The sequence below is a fragment of the Colletotrichum siamense genome (assembly GCF_013390195.1).
Source record: "Colletotrichum siamense strain Cg363 chromosome Unknown KSG_Cg363_contig06, whole genome shotgun sequence".
In the NCBI taxonomy this organism is placed as follows: Eukaryota; Fungi; Ascomycota; class Sordariomycetes; order Glomerellales; family Glomerellaceae; genus Colletotrichum; species Colletotrichum siamense.
In genome coordinates, this window is record NW_023501019.1 from 824,141 (window position 1) to 845,905 (window position 21,765).

Consider the following 21,765-nt stretch of genomic DNA (forward strand, 5'->3'; position numbering starts at 1 on the left):
CCCGTAGAGCTCGATCAATACAGACAGGGTCCACTGAATAGAATTTGAAGCGGATCGCAACGCGGTTTGAGACCTCCGTTGCTGTGGATCTTCATGGTCAATTGTCTCAGGTTGTCCCGGCCGCTCGTCACCTGCTTCTAGCCGAGGCTGCCAACAGCTGACGATACCGCGGAACATGGACTGGGGTTCGTCCCGTCATGCCCGGCAAGGGTAGGCCATTCGGAATCGTCCTGATGTCGAACCAGAGACGCGGGAATATTTTCGCTGAGAAAATAAGTATACGCAGGCAACTTTATGCAGCTTCCGCCTTGCTTGGCCCCTTGCCGTCGCCATGTGGAAGCCATGTGCAAGTAATGTTAGATCCTAGTCATGAGCACATTGTGGGGGACAAATCAAAATATCGCAAAAACATAGAACATAAAGTTACCTCCCTATTGAACTCAAAGCTGATGTAATAACTCCGAGGATTAGACACTATTCCTTTTTATCCTTGTACTCAATCTTGCTCACTTCCGCGCAACAGTCTGGGGTACCGCGCTTCATCGCCTCTCTCAACCACGGCTTCCAAGAAAGCAGCCAACACAGCGCTCATACCCTTCTCCTCGGCCTCGGTAGCCCAATCAACCATACTCAGACTTTTGAAAGGATGACCAAAACGAGCTTCCATGTAACTCTGGAACTCATGAACCGGCACCACGTTGCCTTCAGTGTGGTGGATAATTCTGGTTGCGCCGTAGGAGACTCCAAAATCGTCATTCGTCAGTGATTGAAGAATCGCTCCCGCCGTTGTCGGCAACTTGCACATGTCCAGGAAGCCAGAAAACGTAGCCAAAGATGGGACTGCTTTGAGGATGGCTGAGTACTTGTGGATCATGTTGACCGCGTCCATCTCATCAGCGTCCTCGGACATGAGGTAACCAGCGCGATGAATCGACACAGATAACCCGGTTGCGGCCGCACACTTCTCGAGATACGTCTCGCTCGCCCATTTTGTTGAGGTGAATCCCTCTCTGCCAAGAGCAGCTGGGGGATAATGCACTGAAATGGGCCGCTCGGGGTACGTGTTGCCTCCGCTGAACAGGACGACGCGGGGACTGGAAATGTAGTGGAATGGCACCTTCTTGACCAATGCCAGATTTGCCAGGAACTTCGTTGACTCTACATTCTGAACGCGAATGGAGTCATAGTTGTTCAGGCACGAGCCCTCAGCTCCGGCGTGGATTATGATGTCCACGTCTCTTTGCAAGGTTTGTTGCGCTTCACCCGAAAGACCAAGGGTTGGATCCGCAAGACTTCCGATGTGAATCACGAGTTTGTCACTTGCCGGAAGCTGGGGTACTTGTTCCTGACTAATTGCAATGCAGTGAACTTTGCCAACGGACGGGTTTTCAAGAAGGAGTTTCAGGAGCCATAATCCCAGTCCCCTAGCTGCGCCCGTCAGAATGACGGTTTTGTTTTCATTCGGGACCACGTGAGATGGAGCAGCGCTTACTGCCTCGATGGCTGCTTGACTGACAAAACGAGTCTGATTATCCCAGAATTCCCAGTCAATGCCGTCATTCTTTGATTCTTTGGCGCCTCGAATCATAGCTGCCATTGATCGCAAAGTGCTTGCTTCAAACAACTGTAGAAGAGGCACAGAAATCTGCCACTGCTTCTGTACCTTCTTTCTCAAGTTGACCAACAGCAGGGAGTTTCCTCCGAGACGGAAGAAGTCGGAGTTGGGAAGAATGCCAGTTGATTGGGAGATGGTGTCTGGAAGAATCTGTTCCCAAACCTGACGCAGGTCACGCTCGAGTGGAGTGAGTGTTTCTTGGCTGCTTTCCTCAGCCTGAGCTGGGATCGGTATCTCGTTCAAAGCGACCCGGTCCAACTTGCCATTGTGGGTCATGGGAAGCTGTTGAAGCGGAATGATGATTGAAGGCCGCATATACTCCGGAAGAGGGAGGCTTGCCGGGAGTGATCGGAGATACTCATGGGTGTCTTTGATTTGAGCGCCAGTTGCGATAACGGCAAAGGCAACCAAGGTCTTGTCTTCTCCGCGCACGGTGACAACAGCTTCCGCGAGCTTTCCGTTCGCAGTCTTGAGAATATTGGACGCAATGTCCTCAAGCTCGATGCGGATTCCTCTGATCTTGACTTGGCTGTCGCCACTGATGCGGCCGAGAATGACGAGCGAACCGTCTGGCTTCAAATAGCCGGAATCGCCGGTGCGGTACATCATGTTCCAGTCATTTCCTTGATCCTCCGCAGTAGCGAAGGGATCCGAAACAAAAGCCTTGTTGGTGAGCTCCTTGCGGCGAAGGTATCCCTGACTGACGCCTGCACCTCCGATACAGACTTCTCCGGCGCATCCCTCTGGTACAAGGTTCATTCTGTCATCGACAATGTATATCGAGACATTATCCAGGGCAGGACCCGCAGGCACGAAGTCCAAGCCGTCCTCCAAGTACTTGACGCGCTCCACCGTGGCGAAGATGCACGTCTCTGTCGGTCCGTAAACGTTGAAAACGTTCGCGCCTGGTGGCATTGCCTGCTTGAACTGAACTGCCAGCTGAGGTGTGAAGATTTCACCTCCTACAGCCACGGTCCGGAACTTTTCGCAAGTCTTGAGTACGTCCGAAGCATGTTGGAAGATGTGCTTGAACTCTACAGGGGTACCCGCCATGAGCGTCACTTTTTCGCTCTTGATGAGGTCGACGATGGCTGATGGGTCTCTGCGTTGGTCTTTGGAAGCCATGACCAAGGTGGCCGCGTTGGAGAAAGCAGTGAAAATCTCGAACGGACAAAGATCAAAGCTGACGCCGGTTTGTTGGAGAATCACCTCCTCTTTTGATCGTACTTGAAGCCTGCGCGAAGAGGCCTCAATTAGATTAACATAGTTCCTGTGCTTCAGGATGGCCCCCTTGGGAATTCCGGTCGTTCCGCTTGTGTAGAAAAGTACGGCTGCCGCTTGAGGATCGGATGAATTACGGACTTCGTGGTCTCCAGCTCGAGGCAGAATCGAAGAGACATCCAAGGTCGAGATACCACGGCAAGAATCGGCTAACAGTTGGGCGAGATCGGAAGTCGCTTTATCGTGGAGGATCGCCTGTGGTTTACAGTCGCTCACAATTGAAGTCAATCTTTCTTGGTGATTAGTGATATCGAGGGAGACAACGATAGCTCCAACTTTCAAGACTGCGAGGTATGCAAACACATATTCGGCCGAAGGCTCGATCAACAGACAACAGAAAGGCTCGTCACTTCTGGGTACCCCAAGAGCTCTCAGAGATGCGGCCATGTCGTTGACTTTCTGCATCATCTCTCGATAAGTGTAAACCTTTTCTCCGTCCTTGATGGCAACGAGATCCGGATGACGCTCGGCGACTTCGTCGATTCGATGAGAAATAGTGCCTGACCATTCAATGTCGAATCGGCGGCCTCTTCCTGTCAACCCCTGGCTATCTGACTCGCCCACAGCTTTCAGCACGGAAGACCTATGCATGGGAAGCGCAACAACCTCAGACCGCGGAGCCGCACAAGCAGACTCCAGCAAGCAGCGATAACAGTCCAGAATTGATTGCGCAGCCTCCTTCGAGTACAGCGCATCTTGAACGGCGAAATGGAGGAGACAGGTTCCGTCTGGTGTGTCGGTGATATTGACTCCCAGATCATACGGGTTGCCTGAACTCTGAGATTGGACATACTTGAGCGTAGCATCGCCGATGGAATTCAATCCCAAGATTCCAAGTCGGTAGTTGATGATGACCTGGAAGATTGGGCTGTGTCGCGCTGTGCGCGGAACTTGGAGTTCATCCAGCAAGGCGTCGAGGGGAATTGTGGAGTTAGTGAGGGACGAGAGAATTTTCGAAGACGCCTTCTTACAAAGAGTTTCGAAGCTGTCAGTTTCTCCCATTTTGACTCTCACAGGGACGATATTGATGAAGCATCCGGCAGTCTGAGAGAACTCAGTGCCCGACCGTCCTGTATCAACAGTGCCAATGCAGAAGTCGTTTGTCTGTGAAAGGCGAGACACCATTGATGCGAGGACGGCAAAGTGGAAATGAAATGGCGTTACATGAAGTTTGCTGCTGACTTGCTTGATCCGAGATACCAGGTCTTTAGGCAACACCGTATCAACGATGATGGTGGCGTACTGGTTTGTTGCCTTCCGAGTCTTTGTGTGCGACATGGGAAAGAGGGGCAGGGCATCGGGAAGGCCTGCAAGCTCATCCTTCCAGAATTGGGTCTCCGTGGCACAGTTTCCGTGCTCTACCATGGACCGCTGTTTAACTGCGAAGTCGACGTACTGCGGAATGGTGGGCAGAGACTTCCCCTCGTATGCTCGCGCAAGATCTTTCAGGAGAAGGATCCATGTGACACCATCAATGGCTATATGGTGACTGGAGAGGATGAGAGTGTGTCGGTCGCTTGTGTGTCGGAGGACAGTCAATCCCAAGCATACGCCTTCTTCGAGATCCCACTGCCGTGATTTCATGTCCTGGTACTCTTGCACGGTTGTTGCATCCGTTGCGTCGTCCACAAATTTGAAGGGGCATGCTGACATGGCTGTCACAGCTTGCATCGGCAGCCCAGTAGCTGCGTCCGTGTAGAAGTATGTGCGCAAGATCTCGTGATGCCAGGTCACCTGTCGAAACGCATTCTTCAGTCGATCGACGTCCAGAGGCCCACTGAGCTCGTACATGGATGTTTCATTGTACGTTGTTGGATCTTCCAGGAACCCTTGGAGAAACCACAGGCGGGCTTGCGCGAAAGACATCTGTGCTCTTCGGTGAACGACTCGCTGAATCTTGCGCTCCTTGAAGTAGCCATCTGCCTGCTCGTCCCTGCTTTCACTGCCGACGGATGTCATCGGAGTCGGCGGTGACGCGTCCGGTGTGCCGGGCGTTGTCCTGTTGTCTGGGGTGATCGGCGTCGATGCGCCATCCACTTCGAGGACCGGTACACTTAGCTGAGTAGTCTTGGTTTCTGGCTTGTTCTCTGCCTCTGGAACCTCATTTCTGGCTGGACTGCTGCTTTTGTTGGCGAAGATGGGGGCGGAAGCCGCTTTGCAGATTGAATCTCCAGAAGCACCACTCAAGATCTGAAGAACGCTGACTTCGGCGCCGACAACCTTTCGGAACCAAGTCTGGACTTCCATTGCAAGAAGCGAGTCCAGGCCAAGACTGACGAGAGGCAAGTCCATCTTTGCACTTCCTTGAGGGAGTTGCAGAAGACTCTCCAGTCTCTGGGCGAAAGCTTCTCGGACCTTGGTGAAGACAGTTTCCTCGTCGGTGGCCGCATCTAGGGCGGCCCGAAGATCTTCAAGGACCGAGGTGCCGATGCTTTCGGTCGCTGAGTCCCGCTTGTCTCTCACATAGAAGCCAAATCGGGGTTCGTTGGCCCAGAACGGTCGCTCGGCTTCGTTATCGCTGATTGCCAGGCCGGCAATGAGCTCGCTATGTGAAGAAAATCCCGGACGGCCGGCAAGAATACCCTCTGCAAACATCACGTGGACCTCAGCTTCGCAGAGAGCGAGAACGCACATGCTGCGCAGCTTCTTGGCCACAATGGGATCTTGACGGGTGACATATCCGGTGTCTGAAATCATGCCCACATCAATGACGGATCCAGCCAGGCCTCGGCGTCTCCGATCGGCGGCAAGTCCGGCCATGAACGTGTTTGCCATGTGGTAATTGGACTGGCCAGGTGTTCCTATGACACTGCCGGTTGAGGAAAGCATGATGAAAAAGTCGAGGTCTTGGCCCGAGAAAGCGCGGTCGAGATGGATGCTACCATCAACCTTGGGCCGGAGAGCAGTCTGCACAGACTCGACGTCCATCTGCATGAAGAGCTTATCTGACAACACCATTGAGCCGTTACAGACACCGGCAATTGGAGGCATTGTCTTGGAAATTTCATCGACAACTTCCCTGATGCGGTCTGGGTTTGTCACGTCCATGGCCATCACCAGAACCTTGGTGCCTAGCTTTGCCATGGAGTCGATCCAAGTCTGGCTGACATTGGGATTTCTGCTTGCCAGCACGACATACTGAACGCCGTGCTTGATCATCCACGAGCAGATGGAAATTCCAACGTCACCGGTGAGGCCGACCATGAAGTACGTCTTGTCCGACTTGAAGAGTTGCTCGGGCTTGACGGGTTGCAGATCTGCCCGGATTGGGACGCTCTGTGCCTGTCGCCAATCGATGACAGTCGTGGACGCACTCGCCTCGATTCCGCTCAAGTCGCCAATTGGTACAATCCTTGCGGTATGATCTTCGGTGACACCATTCAACTGAATGGTGGACGCATACGCAGCCTCAAGAAGCTGGGAAGCTGGTCTGTCGGATTGACTTACAGGGCATTCCCAGAAATTTCCACTGGAAGGCTTGCGCACCAAGAGGAAAGACGAGACCTTCGAGAGAAGATCAGAAGAATTGGCGTCACTGATTGAGTCTCCGAAAATGATTGCGGCAGTATTGCGGGGCACGAATGCCTTGAGCATGCGCGTGGGTGCGCGCAATGGAATAAAGCCATCGCAGGTTGAGTCGGGGGAACTTGCAAAGATTTCAATACCATTCTTCTTTGCCTCAACTTCAATAACGTCCCTTGCCATCTTGCTGAGTCCGTGTAGCCAGATAGTATGACCTCGAGGCACTGACCGTACCCAAGCCTGCGCGGCTAACACGACAGACAGGAGTGCAACCGCATTGGAGGCAATGCTTGCGGAGAGAACGCGGTCGCTCGAAACTTGGATTACCGAGGTATTGGTTGGGGATAATGCGATTACAGCTTCGGAGCTGTCCTGGCGTGTGCCCACACAAAGGTATTGCGGCTCTTGGTAAGACAGCAGATTGATGGGTGCCAAGCAGGAGAAGGCAATCTCGATCGTGTCCAGTCTGGGCCTATCTTGGATGAGCTTAGAACTGGCCTTGACTTGGATTAAGTTTTCAGTCTGCTTGACCTCAATAACGTGAGTCTCCGATGTGACCTCCTTGACGATCTGCCTTCTGGCCGAGTTGGTACGCTCATTGGGGTCTTCGTACTCCTGAATGCGGGGTACGAAAAGCTGGTTGTTCCTCAGACAGAGTTCGGTCTCCAAGGACCAGAATCTCTCATCGCGCTGCGTGTTTTGAATGGCAGTCAGCGTCAGCTGGAGGAAATGCTGCAGGATTGTGTTGGGATCAAGCTTGGTAGCTCCGTCGATGTCCATGACCTGGAGAAAGCTTCCCAAGGCAGGCTTCTCAGCGCGCAATCCGCGACACAAACCAACCAACATGTTTGAGTGAGGATTTGACGTGGCCGCATTCTTTGTAAAAATCAATACTCCCCGAGCCTTCTCAATTATGCCTTTGAATCCGGACAGAGCTGCATCATCAACTCCACTCTTGAAAGTCGGCTGGTCCAGCTCAGAGAGACAGAGAACCAGAGAGTTTGCCGGTACATCGGATGGGTTGACACCTCGAAGGTCGGGAAAATTAACAACGTCGTTGCCAAAATTTGACAATCTGTCCTTGACTGAGCGGACAATCTTTGATGTGGCAAATGTGGAACCACCAATGAGAGTGAATGGAACAAAGTCGGGTATCATGTGTGTGTTGTCGAGCGGCTCTCGAAGGGCGTTGATTGTATGATCAGTAGCTTGGCTAACGAAAGAGGTGAAAGTGTGAAGTTCATCTTCCTTCTGATCATGGCTGAACATATCAACACCGGTGAATCCAACGTTGCGGAGCTTTTCGTCCCAAGTCTCAATGGTTGCGACCGGTCCGAAGCGTCGACAATTGTCACGCGCAAGCCACCAACCTTCTAGGCCGCCCATGATCACTTGTATTCTAAGATGATCCGAGGTCGGTTCAGTAACGATGAGAAAACCACCGGGCTTGAGCAGCCCCCTGACACGACGCAGCACGGCTTCAATGTCATCCGACACGTGCAAAACATTCGCAGCAATAATCACGTCATATGATGGGGTGTCGAAGCCCTGCTCCTCGAATGGATGCCCGATATCCAGCTTCTTGAAAGTCATCTTATGCACGTGATCAGCAAATCGCTTCTGCGCCTCGGGGAAGAACGCAAGGGACACGTCGGTGAAGGTGTAAGAACCGAAGTGGTCGCCAATGGTGTCAAAGACAGCTGAAGTTGTCGCACCGGTTCCGGCTCCGATTTCGAGAATATTTGCCTTTGGGTACCGATGGGATATGGCGTTCAGGTAAGCCGAGACTTGGCGCTGAGCATTGCGAAGACCTAGGCCTTCGCGGTAGAAATGGCTCAGTTTGTCGTCCGCAAAAAGGACATGAACCATTTGTTTCTCGTTCCGGAATACGCTACCGGCTTCGTCTCCCACGAGTCGTAGAAGTTCAAAGTCAACTTGGTCCTGGTTCCTTTCAAGAATGGCATCGATCGTTTCTCTCGTGTCCTTTGCCCAGTTGCGATAAGGTCCCTTCTCGACCGTGTTCGCCAGATCCGTGAGCTGTTCGAACATCATCTTCTCATGAGGCTTCAAATTCTCAACGCCAACCTTGCTCGCCTCTGCTAACAGCTTGCGGCAGAAGAACAGAGCAATCCGTTCAGATTCCTCAACCGCAACATCTTGAGGTGGGTTGAAATCGATTTCGAACTCGGCGCCGCCCAGGAGGTCAGCTCCCCATTTGGTCTCTGCGAAGATGATGCGGTCGTTGGAGGCGTCTGGGCGTCCGAGAGCTGCCAACGCCATTCCTTCCAGCTGGAGAAACGGCGTCTTGAATTCGTCGTGGGGCGAGTAGATGCTGACATCGCCACTGATCTTCGTTGCCGACAGTTCCGTGGAGAAGGCGTCGATGAGGACTTCGATTTGACCGCCAGATGATGGGACGAGGCGATGTCTTGGGTTGACTGTGATCTTTTCGAAGCTTTGAGGTAGGTATGCTGTCCAAAGTCTTTCGGCAGTTGGAGCATTGAATGCAGCAAACACCTATTTTATGTGAGTACATCATGATAAATGTATCATTTGAGATGCAAAACGTGTCAAAGCTTACCGGTTGCAGTGCAACATCAATCAGTGCTGGGTGGTAGAGATTGCCGTACTGGATCTCGTCAGCGAACCAGGACGCCGTTGCCGTCGCAATACCATCAACGCGACGCATCGAATTGAGCCGTTTGAACAGATCTTCGTACTCCAGTCTGGTCTCCTTCACAGAGCTATAGAAACGCTCAACATCCACAGGTGGTACGGTCATAGCCAGAGGGTCCACTCGGGAAGGGAGGACATCCTCGCTAAGGCTGCCCAATGACACAGAGATGCTTCCAAAACAGGTTCTATCTACCTTGCCTGTGCTCGCATCAGAGCATACATAGGACGAAAACTCGGCTGTAATCTTGCTCTCGTCCTTGCGTGTTACTTTGACCGATGTCAGCATCTCGACTGGTCTGGGCCCCTCCTCTACCTTGAGTGGCCGCTCGAGGGTGAGATTCTTGATCTCAATCAGCGACATGGGCTTGTCACCGCTGAGAAACTGCGCCACCTCGAGCATCATCGCGACGTAGCCGGCTGACGGAAATAGCACCTCTCCCTGGAACGAATGGCCCCGCAGCCATGGGAGCTCCTTCAGACTCAGGAAGTTGCGCCAACGCGGTTCCCAATCCGAGTCATCGGGGCACCGGTGGCCCAGCAGAATGCTCTCATTTCCACTGGAGCGTAGTCGGTGATTGCGCGAGAGTCTTGACTCACGCCATATGGGTGCGCCATGGTCCCAAGAATAGGCGGGGAGATTGTCGACAACCTTGTGCGTGGGAACTTCGTCATGCCAGCAGCGTGGATATTGGTCCAAGTCAAGCACTTGCGCCCCAAAGTGAGACCATAAGAAACCTTGCAGCTGCATCATACTGACCGCACAATCTTCGCCTCGGTTCATGCTGCCGCAGTACGGGAGTTGCTTCCCCAGATGCGGTCGCACAGTCTGGTTCACCGGTCCTTTCAGCGCAGGATGCGGTCCAACCTCGATCGCGACATCGAATGGCCCGCCGTTGGTCAGCGCCGTCGTGACTGCATCTGCAAACAGAACAGGCTTCACCATGTTTTCGATCCAGTAAGGCCCGCTCAGATCGTCAAAGTTCTTATCCCAGTATCGGTTCGCTGTTCCATCCACACTTGAGACCCAGACGCATTTACTCTCCGTTTTCAGGGGCGAGATCCCGCAATTTCGCATCGCTTTGAGGTAGGCCTCGGAGCAGGTCTCCATGTGCGGTGAGTGATACGCCTTATCCGTCTTCAGCACGCGGGCAAAGATCTTCCTGTCGTCGAAAACTTCTTTGGCCTCTTGGATGGCGTCAACGTCGCCGGAGAGCGTGACGCTAGAAGGGGAGTTCTTCGCCGCAAGACAAATCCTGCCTTTGAATGGTGCTTCACGGCAGAAGTCTTGCGCTGCTTCGCCGCTAATTCCTACCGCCATCATGGAGCCTTTGCCTGCCAACTTGGCGTAGACACCTCGGTAGAAGGCAACGCGTATAGCATCGGACAACGAGAGTATGCCGGCCGCGTAGAGTGCAGCAATCTCGCCGGATGAGTGACCGACCACAGCGCTGAACTTGACTCCGCTAGTCTGCAGCATCCGAGCCAGACCGATTTCCACTGCCGTGGTTGCGGGCTGCGCGATCTCGGCTTCAGAGATTCGGCTTTGCGACGGGTCGGCGAGCAGCTCTTGTTTCAACGACCATGACGGAGCATCGGGGAGTTTTGCCAGAGATTCATCGCACTCCTCAATGGCTGCTCTGAATACAGGACTGTGTGTCAGCATATCCTTGCCCATGCCAGGCCATTGTGCACCTTGTCCAGTGAAAATCCCCAGTACCCCAAACCCCTCGCAAGGAGAGACGAGAGATGCGGCTGGTGTTCCCAAAGAAGGCTGCCCGCTAGCAGAGTCCGCAATAGCTTTCTCGAGGCTCGCTAAAAGGTCCTTTCGTGATGCCGCATGGAATGATTTTCGGAACCTAAGACCGCTTCTTCGTTGCCATAGCGTCCATGCTAGATCGTCGAGGCTCACGTTCGGGTTGTTGTGGATGTATGTGGTCAGTCGTCGAATGTTTTCGAGTAGAGAGGTTTGTGAGTGAGCGCTGATAACAATAGGCGTAGTGAAAGGGAGACCACCAGACGTCAAAGATTTCTGTTCTGGCTCCGCCTCGTATGATTCCAGGATTACGTGGGCGTTCGTTCCCCCAAATCCGAAGCTGTTTACACTTGCGCGCTTCGGCTGTCCATCGGCCCTCGTGGGCCATGGAGTAGGCTCTGTGGGGACTTTGAGAACGCGCTGATAGGGCTGAATCTTGGGGTTCGGGGACCTGAGATGTAAGTTCGGAGGGATCGTGTCATGCTTCATTGCGAGAAGAACTTTAATGACACCCGCCAAACCGGCGCAGCCTTCCAGATGGCCAACTACTGTTTTGACTGACCCCACGTAAAGGGGATTCACTTCTGTGTCTGCAGCACCCTTGGCTGCAAAGAAGCTCTCAAAAATACCTCTGGCTTCCGTTGGGTCACCAGCCTGTGTTCCCGTGCCATGTCTAGTCACCATGTTAGCGATATCAGACAGTCCCATGAAGCGAGTCAGCACCTACGCCTCAAAGTATTGACACCTGTCTTCCGCCTTTGACGGATCCAGTCCCGCGGCTCGGTACGTCTCCGTCGTCAGTCTCGCCTGCGCCATAGCGCTCGGCATCGTGATCCCCGGCGTTCGACCGTCAGAGTTGACACCTGAATTGCGAATCACAGCTTGGATGGGATCGTTGTCCCGCAAAGCCTTACTCAGCGGCTTCATCAGCAGTGCCGCCACGCCCTCGCCCCTAGCATATCCGTCCGCCATGGCATCCCACATCTGACACTTCCCCGTCGGCGAGAGCATCCGCAGCTTCGACTCGCTGATGTACATGTCCGGCCCGAAGATGAGGTTAGTCCCGGCGACGACGGCCGTCTCCGCCGCGCCGCTGCGGAGGTCCTGGACGGCGAGGTGCATCGCGACAAGCGACGACGAGCAGGCCGTGTCCAGGCAGATTGACGATCCGGAAAGATCGAAAAAGTAGGAAATGCGGTTGGCTAGGATGGCGCGCGACGTGCCTGAGGCGGTGTAGTGCGACAGGTCTTCCGTGTCGCGGTACTGGATTGTCTCATAGTCGCCCGTCATCACGCCGACGAAGACGGAACACCGCGAGCCCTGGAATCTCTCAATGGGCGTGCCGGCCGATTCTGTAGCTTCATAGACTGTTTCGAGGAGAAGCCTCTGCTGCGGGTCCATGGCTTCCGCTTCCAGAGGACTCACGTTGAAGAACGTCGTGTCGAAGAGGCGCGGGTCCTCTTCGAGGAAGTAGGACTTGGTGACGTTCGAGCTGCCATGGTGCTCGCCGTTGGTGTTGTGGAACTTTTGGAGGTCCAGACGATCTGGGTCTGGCTCTCGAGATAGATCTCGTCTGCTGTTGAGCACCTCCCAGAGCTTGGCGGGTGTGTTGGCGCCTCCTGGGAACCGATGCGCCAGCCCAATGATTGCAATGGGCTCCATGGTTAATCTGAGAAAGTCAGATTGTATGCAGGGCGTATGCTTCTGCGTTACACTCACGTGTATGCTACAGTATAGCTGTTCTGCGTGTACGAATGCTTCGTGAACTTCGGTGAGTTTGTGGACGAGTTCGCGAAGTCATGCGAAGCATTCGGGATGGGCAATTACTTGGACTTTGGCAGGTGTTACTAACCGCTCCAGCAGTCTCGTAATCCATCATATGGGCTAATTATTCCCGTTTGGCTACTCATCGCCCGCTGCTACGATAAGCTACTGACTAGGGATCCAGTCGGACCCTGTACTGTCCAGCCCAAACTCTCTTTACCGTCTATAATGCCACCTGGCCCCCAAAGAGGAAACAAATACGCGGATTCTAGAGCACGTTTTCTCCCTTTCTTTGCACACCTTACCCTGCCATCCGATATTATTCGTCCCAATAGTATGGGAAGGTTTCGCCTGAAAGTATCATTGACGATCGTTCTCGCGACTTAGTGTCCATGTTGCAACGTACGTGTCGTTTCCCCCAGGAGCGCATTAAGAAAGAAACCCGCCGGTACAACCGATTCTAACTCTAATTGCTAGTCTACACAGCTGAGATGCAACTCTGTAAGTTTCTAGACCAATAAGGGGTGGGACAAACCTTAGAGAATGGGGACATGGCCGGGTGCGTTCGTTGGCCACAGAGTGAAGCGCGGGTGGGGATGAATCCACGAGTCAGCGGGGGGCGGCTAGGCTCGTCTCATTATGCGAGGGGGTCTCTTGTAAACTCGCCGTCGGAGCTGTTATTTCGTCGTGTTCAGATGGCGACTTCATGTCAGTCTTTAGGGAGGATTGCTGACTCGTAGTGTCGTTCGGAGGGACTGTGGAGCACGACGGCGATTCGGCTCAGACAAGCCTCCCGACGGAATTCTTATCCGTGCTGAGGGAAGAACGGACGAGTAGTTCGTGTAAGTCTGTCCTTACCTGCATCACTATTGGAATTCGTTTGGCACTTGAGCAGTTGCAACGAGTTGTGAAAAGTCATCATCACAAACCATGACACAACCGTCGAAAGCGAGGAGGGCAATAGTCGTCCAGGGACCGGGAACAGCAAATGTAGTCACGGTCTCAACGCCAAACCTATCACCAACAAATGTTCTCGTCAAAACAGCATGCGTCGGCTTGAACCCGTCAGACGCCAAGATGGTGCAGGCCGGCATGCCGCAGGGCTCAATGGCCGGCCTCGACTTCGCCGGCATCGTCATCTCAAAAGGCGCGAATGTGTCTTCAGACATACGACCAGGAGACAGAGTATGCGGCGTGGCCTTTGGATACAACAACAATAACGAGGCCACGGGCGCGTTCGCGGAGTACGTCGTGGCGGAGGAGCATCTGCTCTTCCGCTTACCAGATAGCATCTCCTTCCAAGAGGCCGCAACATTCCCCTGCGGTCTCCTCACAGGCGGCATGGTCCTTCACAACACCATGAAGCTCAAGACCGCGCCTGCAGATGGCGATCGACATGTGTTGATATACGGCGGCAGCACCGCCTCCGGTCTCTTCATGATCCAACTACTAAGACAGTAAGCCATCCTCCCCCGCTCCTCCCACAACCAGGACCCTAACCCTCCCAAGCCACGGCTTCATCCCCATCGTCACCTGCTCCCCGCACAACTTCCCCCTCGTCAAATCCGCCGGCGCCGCCGCCGCCTTCGACTACACCTCCCCAACCTGCGCCGCCGACATCCGCGCCCTCACCGCCGACCGCCTCGCCCACGCCGCCGACTGCATCACCACGCCAGACTCAATGCGCATCTGCTACGAGGCCCTCGGCGCCGCCGGCGGCCGCTACGTCGCGCTCGACAGCTTCCCGATCGCAAGCCACTCGCGCCGCGCGGTCCGGCCGTCCTGGGTCTTCGCGATGAGCGCCTTCGGATCCGCCGTTGATTGGGTCGCGCCGTACAAGTGCGGGGCCTCCGCCGCGGACCGGGAGTTCGCGGCCGCGTGGACCAGGGAGGTCGCCGCGCTCGTGGGGGCGGGGGATGTGAGGCCGCTGCGGCACCGTGTCGTGGGGGAGACGCTCGACGATGTTGGGCAAGGGCTGGAGGAGCTGCTGAGCGGGCGGGTTTCAGGCACGAAGCTTGTGTGTATTGTGGACAAGTCCATGGTTTGAGGGGATAGACGGCGAGTTGCGCTGCGGTGGGAACTTGTCCGCAGGAGTTGTGTGTTCGTCGGAGTTATTCAGGTTGCCGGTCGCCCACTTGTACGATATGCAGAGCTAGAAAGTTTAAACCGCAGCATGGGGGAAGCGTAGCAATCTCGCATCCAATCTCCGATTCACACGTGCGCTAGCTCGGGTACAAGCCTTTTTTTTCGTATTAGAAACTAACAGTCTGTGTGCCCGGATGTCGGGACAAGCCCCGATGTCAGAAGTCCTAGCGCTTCGAGTAGAAGCCGCGCACTCGGATCAGTAATCTACGCAGTCGGATTAGACGTTGGTCTAGCCTCGCAAGCGCATGCAGGCTACAGCCCAGGCGCACCACAGGCAGAGCACTGTCTCGACTAGTATAGGGCGATACAGAATGTCTGACCCGCCGGTTCGGATTGATGCAGCGAAGAACTCTCCCGCCGCCACGTCTCTGACAACCTAAGCGGGGACCCTGAAAACCTTATACCTATACCCGGCCGCCTGTAGTGCTGTTATCTAAGTAGGTTTCCGCGGGTTTCACGGGCGTTGGGGAGTCGCCGTGGTCGCGAGTCAGGTGACGTAGACGTAGACGTAGCCGTAGTCTTCTCTTCCGATTCCGAGAAACCGCGGGAGCGAGCGTCTGGCGGGGGACGAGAACAGACCACAACCTTGTCTGACGTAGTCTCTACGACCTGGCAGCTTCTGTCTCAACAACGGAGGTGTATCACGAGGAGACCTTGTCCAAAAGTCCACATTCAGGCCCCAACATCGCGTACTTACTCGGTGACACGATTCATCATGTCTTCACCCAAGGTCCTCATCATAGGCTGCGGCATGGCCGGGCCGGTAGTCGCCTGCCTGCTCAAACAGAAAGGCTACGCCCCCATCATCTTCGAGCGCTCCCCGGCGCCGGCGGACGTCGGCGCGTCCCTGATGATCTGCCCCAATGGGCTCAAGGTGCTCAACCTGATCGGGCCCGTACCCGACTGGCTTCTCCAGAACGGCCCACCTGTGCTCGAGCTGTGCGACTACAAGGCGTCGGGGGAGGTCCTCGGCCGCTCTGGCGTGCCGACGGAGTTTGCAAAGCGGTACGGGCAGCCGGCGGTGGGCGTCAAGCGGACGCTGGTCACGGAGTGGTTGCGGGAGTTGGCGATCGAGAGCGGGGTGGAGGTGCGGGAGGGCTGGAAGCTGGAGCAGATTCAGGAGGGGGAGGATAGTGTGACTGCGTTCTTTGAGGGGGGGAGACAGGAGACGGGGTGTTTTTTGGTAGGGTGTGATGGGTTGAAGGCTGCGACGAGGAGGTTGTTGCTGGCGCGAGGGGGAATTGAGGAGGGGACGCCATCATTCACGGGACTGACGCAGGTGAGCAGACTCTCTGATCTTCCTTATATCATGAACACTAACCACAAGACAGACCGCCGGCATCTCCCCCACACCCGAAGCATTCCGCAAAACCCCCGGCGCGCGCAACTGGTACGGCGAGCTCAGCCACATCATCAGCTACCCCATCACCCACGACAAGACGTCCTGGGGGCTCACACTCCCGGGCAACACCGAGGAGGAAGCCGCCTGGGGGCTCTTCGACGACGAGAAGCGCGCCGCCGAGAAGGAGAAGATGGCCGAGATGCTGCAGGCCAAGAACTGGGACCCCGTCGTGCTGGGGATGGTCACCTCGGCGGAGCGGCTCATCAAGTACGGCATCTACGACCGCCCCGAGCTCGAGCCGGAGCAGTGGTACTCGGGCCGGTGCGTCATGGTCGGGGACGCGGTGCATCCGACGAGTGTGCACCTCGGGCAGGGGGCGAATCAGGCTTGGTGAGTTTTTGCTAACGAAGATCTGTGTTAGTTCGGGGCTGACGGGGTATAGCGAGGACTGTTACTACCTGTCGAAAGAGATTCCGGATTTTGATGCAGGAACAGAGCTGCGCACGGCTGTGCTTACGCAGGCGTTCAGGGCGTACGCGACGAGGCAGCAGCCGCACACGTCGCTGCTGGTCAAGGGCGCGCGGGCGGTTGGGCTGGCGCGGGTGGCTGCGCCTGAGTTTCGTGCGCAGCGTGACGATGCTGTGACGAAGAGCATGGCGGACCGGGCCGGGTTGCAGAAGAAATTTGATTTCACGTACTCAAGGCCGTTCTGAGATGGTTCCGGTTGCTTAGGGGTTAGGGTGTAGTGTTCTGCAAGCATGGAAAGATGCAGAAATGAGGATAAAAGCAGACTGTCCCAAAATAGAATCGTATTCAATCGGCGGCCGCGTCGATGATTGAAGGATACTCATGTCGTTCTCTAAGCTGTTTTTATATGGAGCACCTTCCGTGTCTTGATGCGGTGTCCATGAGCGGCACCCAACATGCTCCTCAAGCGTACGTGTAAGTAATTGTGAAAACTTATACTCAGTTCAAGACTTGTGGTCATATACTAGGAATGATACAAGACCAAATTTCAGAAAATCAGATACGATTGATTGTGAACGAACCCAACTCCTTGTTTATATGCGCTTCTCAAAGCAAGAAATGTGGGCGCAAAGAAAACTGACCAGAATTGAATAACCCTGACACCGAATAAAGACTGTAAGCTACATAAGCACCAACGCGCCCAAAATAACGTCAGTTAAACGCAGAATGTAACAAGACGTTGAAATAGGAGTGCGTCACACCCCGGCTCAGAGAAACCAACACGTTTCTATGGGCAGTAATTCTCTTGTATCCTTGACATGGGCGAGAAACGCCAAGAGACACGAATTATGCGTCAACCTCGTGTCTGCAACCGGGCTAAATTACACTCTTAACGTATACGAGAAGGAAATTTTTCAGTTTCGTTGTTTTGTCCTCGACCAGCTTGGAGAGGGCGTTGCGATGACGCTGCTATGCATGTCTTTTTAGGAGTCTCAATGAGCTTGACCAAAACCCAAAACGGAAACCCAAATACACTTACGATTGTTCAGCTTGGATGGGGACAAAGATGCTTGTAATTTGTTGTGTTGTCAAGCGGTTTCAATCACACATTGGGCGCATGTCTGAGAGACGCGGACGTTGAGCGGCCGCAGAGACCCACTTTCACCCGGTCCGGCTCCGATTGAACGGGTGTACACCGGGAATGACCTCGGTACGAAAGAAATGCAGTGAAGTCGTAAAAGGGATATCAATTAGAAATGGTATTAACGTTTCTACAAGGAAAAAATACTCAAAACACCAAGGTAATCAGACATCCGTCTTCCGCTCATGCGCAAACGGCCCCTTTTCCGACTCCCTCCCAGACGAGTCCTTCCCGGAGGAGCTCCCCCTCCCAAACGGCTTCGTCTCGCTCCCCTCGAGGTCGACGCGCGCCCGCCAGCCCATCCACCACGGCCCGCTGAACAGCTCCTCCATGCGCTCCATCGGGATGCCCTTCGTCTCGGGCGCCCACAGCCCCAGCACGACGAGCCCGACGGCGCACACGCACGCCCAGAAGACGTACGCGCCCCACACGTCGAGGGTGACAAACATGTTGGGCGTGGTCCGCACGACGGCGAACTGGAAGAACCAGTGCAGCGACATGTTGGTCGCGTAGCACACGCTGCGGATGCGGGTGGGGTAGATCTCGGTGCCGTAGAGGTACTGCACGGTGCACAGGCCGATGGACCAGCCGACGGCGTAGACAAACACGGAGGCGATGGCGGCGTCGGAGGCGGGCTTGTTGGTGCCGTCGATCCAGATGCCCATGTAGACGGCCATGTAGACGTGGGTGACGCACTGCAGGGCGAGGCCGGTGATGAAGCAGCGGCGGCGGCCGAAGACGTCGACGAGGCCCCAGGTGAAGACCATGGTGAAGACGAGCTTGACGGCGCCGTAGGCGCCGCTGGTGATGAGGGAGGTGTTGTCGCCGACGACGCCGGCGTAGCGGAAGATCTCGGGGATGTAGTAGGTGATGCCGTTGCCGCCGGACCACTGGGCGACGGTCTGCATGACGGCGCCGAGGAGGAAGCGGGTGCGGTAGGTGGGGACGGTGGCGATCTCCTTGACGATGGCGAGGGTGGAGGTGTCGGCGAGGATCTGCTGGCGGGAGCGGAGCTGCTCGTGGATCTCGTCGAACTCGAGGGACAGGGCCGGGTCGGAGCGGTCCGAGTGGCGGAGCTTGGCGAGCACGGCGAGCGCCTCTTCGCCGCGGTCCCGGGAGGCGAGCCAGCGCGGGGTGTCGGCGAGGAAGAAGGAGGCGGCGAAGGCCAGGCCGACGGGGATGAGGGGGATCGCGATGACGAGGCGGTACTGCATCCTAGTGGCCGCTAGCGTCGCGTTGGCGGCGTAGTTGATGAAGAAACCTGGCGCGGGAGCCGGTCAGTCGGATGTTCGCCGAGGGCCCGGGCAAGTCCCGAGGGATGATGGATGGGGGGATCTAAGCTCACCAATGGTCAGGAAAGATAGCAGGATGACCATGTAGATGCTAACGACCATGCCGCGCGACTTGGCCGGCGCGATCTCTGACAGGTAGAGCGGCGCGACGACGGTGAGACCGCCGGCGCCGAGGCCGCCCCAGATACGGGCGAAGAGCATGAGGCCGAGGATGCCGGAGGAGAAGACCTGCATCAGGACGCCCGTCATCCATACGGCGATGAAGACCTGCCATGAGCGCAGGCGGCCGAGCCTGTCGTTGAGGGCGAGGGCGATGATGGAGCCAAAGGCGGCGCCGAGGACGCCAAACGACGAGATGTTGGCCTTGCGGTCGGCGAGGCCAGACTCGTTGCCCTTCCACAGACTCGACACGAGGCCGAAGTCCTCCTTGAAGGAGGTCAGGCCCGTGGAGGCGCTGAAGCCGCCCTCATCGTAGCCTGTGTTGTTGGACCCATCAGCACACTCACTCACACATGGACATGCACACCGCGAACGGAGTAGGAGAAGGGTTTGCGGTGGAGAAGGTGACAGATCACGGTCACGTATGCGGTGACCCGACCTGACCGCACAATGGGCTGGGGGGCAGAGGGGGCAGAGGGGGCAGACTCACCCTTGGGGATAGACCCGCACGCGATAACAACAATAGTCAGCAGATAGTAGGCGTTGAAGTCGACCATTGTCCCGGGGTAAGACTTCTCAGAGACAGAAGATCTGGGCCGGGGGAGACGGCTTTCGTTCGAACGCGATTGCGGGCGCCAGAAAAGGGGAGCGCGGCGTGGGTTTGCAGCAATTGAGTTGTTCAAATGCTGGATTGAGATGAAATGAAGAGAGAAGAAAAAAAGTTTTTTTTGTCCAAGTGTCTGTGTTCGCCCCCTATTTCCGACACGCAATCACACCACGTCGCCTCCCCCGTCGCCTCTCACTCTTTTCCTGCCGTTCGTCGTCTTCTCTCTGCTTCTCAACAGCAGCAGCAGCGGCAGCAGCAATCGCGGGGTTGCAAAAATCCTCCACGGGGTAGGTCGATGGATGGATGCAGGCCGCCGCAGCAGCGCCTCTCGCTTGCCTCTTCTCCGGATTTTGGGCCCTGGTGGTTCCAGAGGAGGAGGCCCAACCCCACGATTTCGTTCAGTGGACGATCGCGCGCGGAGGAGGATCTCGTGCAGGGCGGGGTGGGGGATGAAGCCTTAAGGGGGGGTGCAAAACATCGGACGTTGACCGAACAAACTGTGAAGGGGGGAAAAGATACCGGTAGGCTGGAGTGAGAGAGGCTGCACCTCAACAGTGTGAGGAGAGAATGTAAACCTTAGTAATGATGCTGAGGTGCTGCCCCCCCACTCGGGAGTTGCGTTCATCCAGTGCCATTGCCGTCACAACACCGATCCAATGGAAGTGCCGCGCCGGGGGGGGTGACTAACGCAGGGACGAGAAGTAGCTCCCACGCTAAACACAGTGGTGGGATACTTTAGCATCTCGCGGTATTCCCAGCCCGCTTCCGGAAGACAGAGGTGGTCTGGGCTTTCCTGTTCCCTCAAGGTTCTCTCTCTCTGCTTACCTAAGTGACTTACCTAAGGCACTTAGTCGGTACGTACATTTGCATCTTACATAATGCAAGTCACTTGTGTCCGCAGCAAGTACTGTGCTCACTCACTCTCTCTTTCACTCGCTCAATCTCATCTCACAGCTCACCCATCTCGGTCAACTTCCGGCAGGACGGCCGCCCACAACATGCGGCCCGCAATGACTCGTGGCGACGTCAGGAAAGAAAAAAAAAGCAGAGAAAGAGAATTTCTGCCCTGTTTGTTTCTGCTCAGCGGTGCTGCCCTCACAAACGCGCCTGTAGAGACGCCTGGAAACGCTGCCGCCCGCCCGCTGTTGCAATGCCCCGACCCCGTCAATCCATGCAATGGACCTCGCACTGGCCGATGCAGATGCACGCCCGTCGGCCATGTTCCTGGAGGACGGAACCACTTCTCAAAATAGTTGAAGCCCATGTTCGGATGGATATGCGTGTATGTAGTGTGTGTATCCGTAGTCTCTACACACAGTAGTTGCGCGCAAAACCCAATACACACCCAAACCAATGGGCATTGACACTCAACACCACTCACACTCTTTTCACTAGGCTCTGGACTCTGGACTCTGGTCGAGAAACACGTCGGTCATCCTCCGAGGCGACACCGCCCACCGAGGATCAGATCTCCTCCAAAACCAGAAACCTGCACCTCACCTCTCTCGTCTGGTGGCTTGTCGACGACACCTCAAGGTTTTAGTTTTGCAGTTTGGCCCTCAACCACCTCCACTATCGCTCCCACTGGCGTGTCTGGCCTTGCCTCGCCTGCCTTGCTCCTCGCATCTGCCCTGCTGGAGACTGTCCGAGAAACTGCGGGCTCGCCCCTACATGATCAGGAAAACCTTCTTACGGATACGCCTGCCCTCGTCGAGTGATATGCGGCTGCAACTCAGATGATCCACTCAACAACCCGGACAGTCGGCGGATTCTCAGCAACCGCAATGGGCCGACGTCCATATGTGCAGGCGCACCGCCGCCGTCATCGCCATCGTCCGCAGTCGTTGCAGCAGTACGGATACCACCACCAGCAGCAGACGCAGCAGCCAGTGCCTGCGGATCACCGAAACCCCGGGCTTCTCCTCTTGTCGTCGTCGTCGTTCTCCTCGTCTTCGGTCCAGTCGCCAGTTTGTTCTCGCGAGGAGAAGGATTCATCCCTT

General features: G+C 55.5%; 4 protein-coding genes across 4 annotated transcripts; 2 read left to right on the forward strand and 2 right to left on the reverse strand.

The window, feature by feature from the left end:
- Window positions 1–496: 496 nt before the first annotated feature.
- lepA (Hybrid PKS-NRPS synthetase lepA) lies at window positions 497–12,509 on the reverse strand (the record flags this gene model as incomplete). Its single annotated transcript, XM_036641077.1, has 3 exons — window positions 497–8,935; window positions 9,000–11,520; window positions 11,575–12,509. The coding sequence occupies 3 exons, from the start codon at window positions 12,507–12,509 to the stop codon at window positions 497–499; spliced, it is 11,895 nt and encodes a 3,964-aa protein (XP_036493538.1).
- A 1,179-nt stretch (window positions 12,510–13,688) lies between these two features.
- Window positions 13,689–14,658, forward strand: lepG (Trans-enoyl reductase lepG; the record flags this gene model as incomplete). Its single annotated transcript, XM_036641078.1, has 2 exons — window positions 13,689–14,068; window positions 14,121–14,658. 2 exons carry the CDS (start codon window positions 13,689–13,691, stop codon window positions 14,656–14,658), a joined length of 918 nt encoding a protein of 305 aa, XP_036492875.1.
- An 813-nt stretch (window positions 14,659–15,471) lies between these two features.
- On the forward strand, window positions 15,472–16,811 carry xlnD-4 (3-hydroxybenzoate 6-hydroxylase 1; the record flags this gene model as incomplete). The annotated part of the gene is made up of 3 exons (XM_036641079.1): window positions 15,472–16,035; window positions 16,088–16,488; window positions 16,541–16,811. 3 exons carry the CDS (start codon window positions 15,472–15,474, stop codon window positions 16,809–16,811), a joined length of 1,236 nt encoding a protein of 411 aa, XP_036493036.1.
- A 1,060-nt stretch (window positions 16,812–17,871) lies between these two features.
- qa-y-5 (Quinate permease) lies at window positions 17,872–19,715 on the reverse strand (the record flags this gene model as incomplete). The annotated part of the gene is made up of 3 exons (XM_036641080.1): window positions 17,872–18,968; window positions 19,053–19,475; window positions 19,649–19,715. The coding sequence occupies 3 exons, from the start codon at window positions 19,713–19,715 to the stop codon at window positions 17,872–17,874; spliced, it is 1,587 nt and encodes a 528-aa protein (XP_036492806.1).
- Window positions 19,716–21,765: the final 2,050 nt, after the last annotated feature.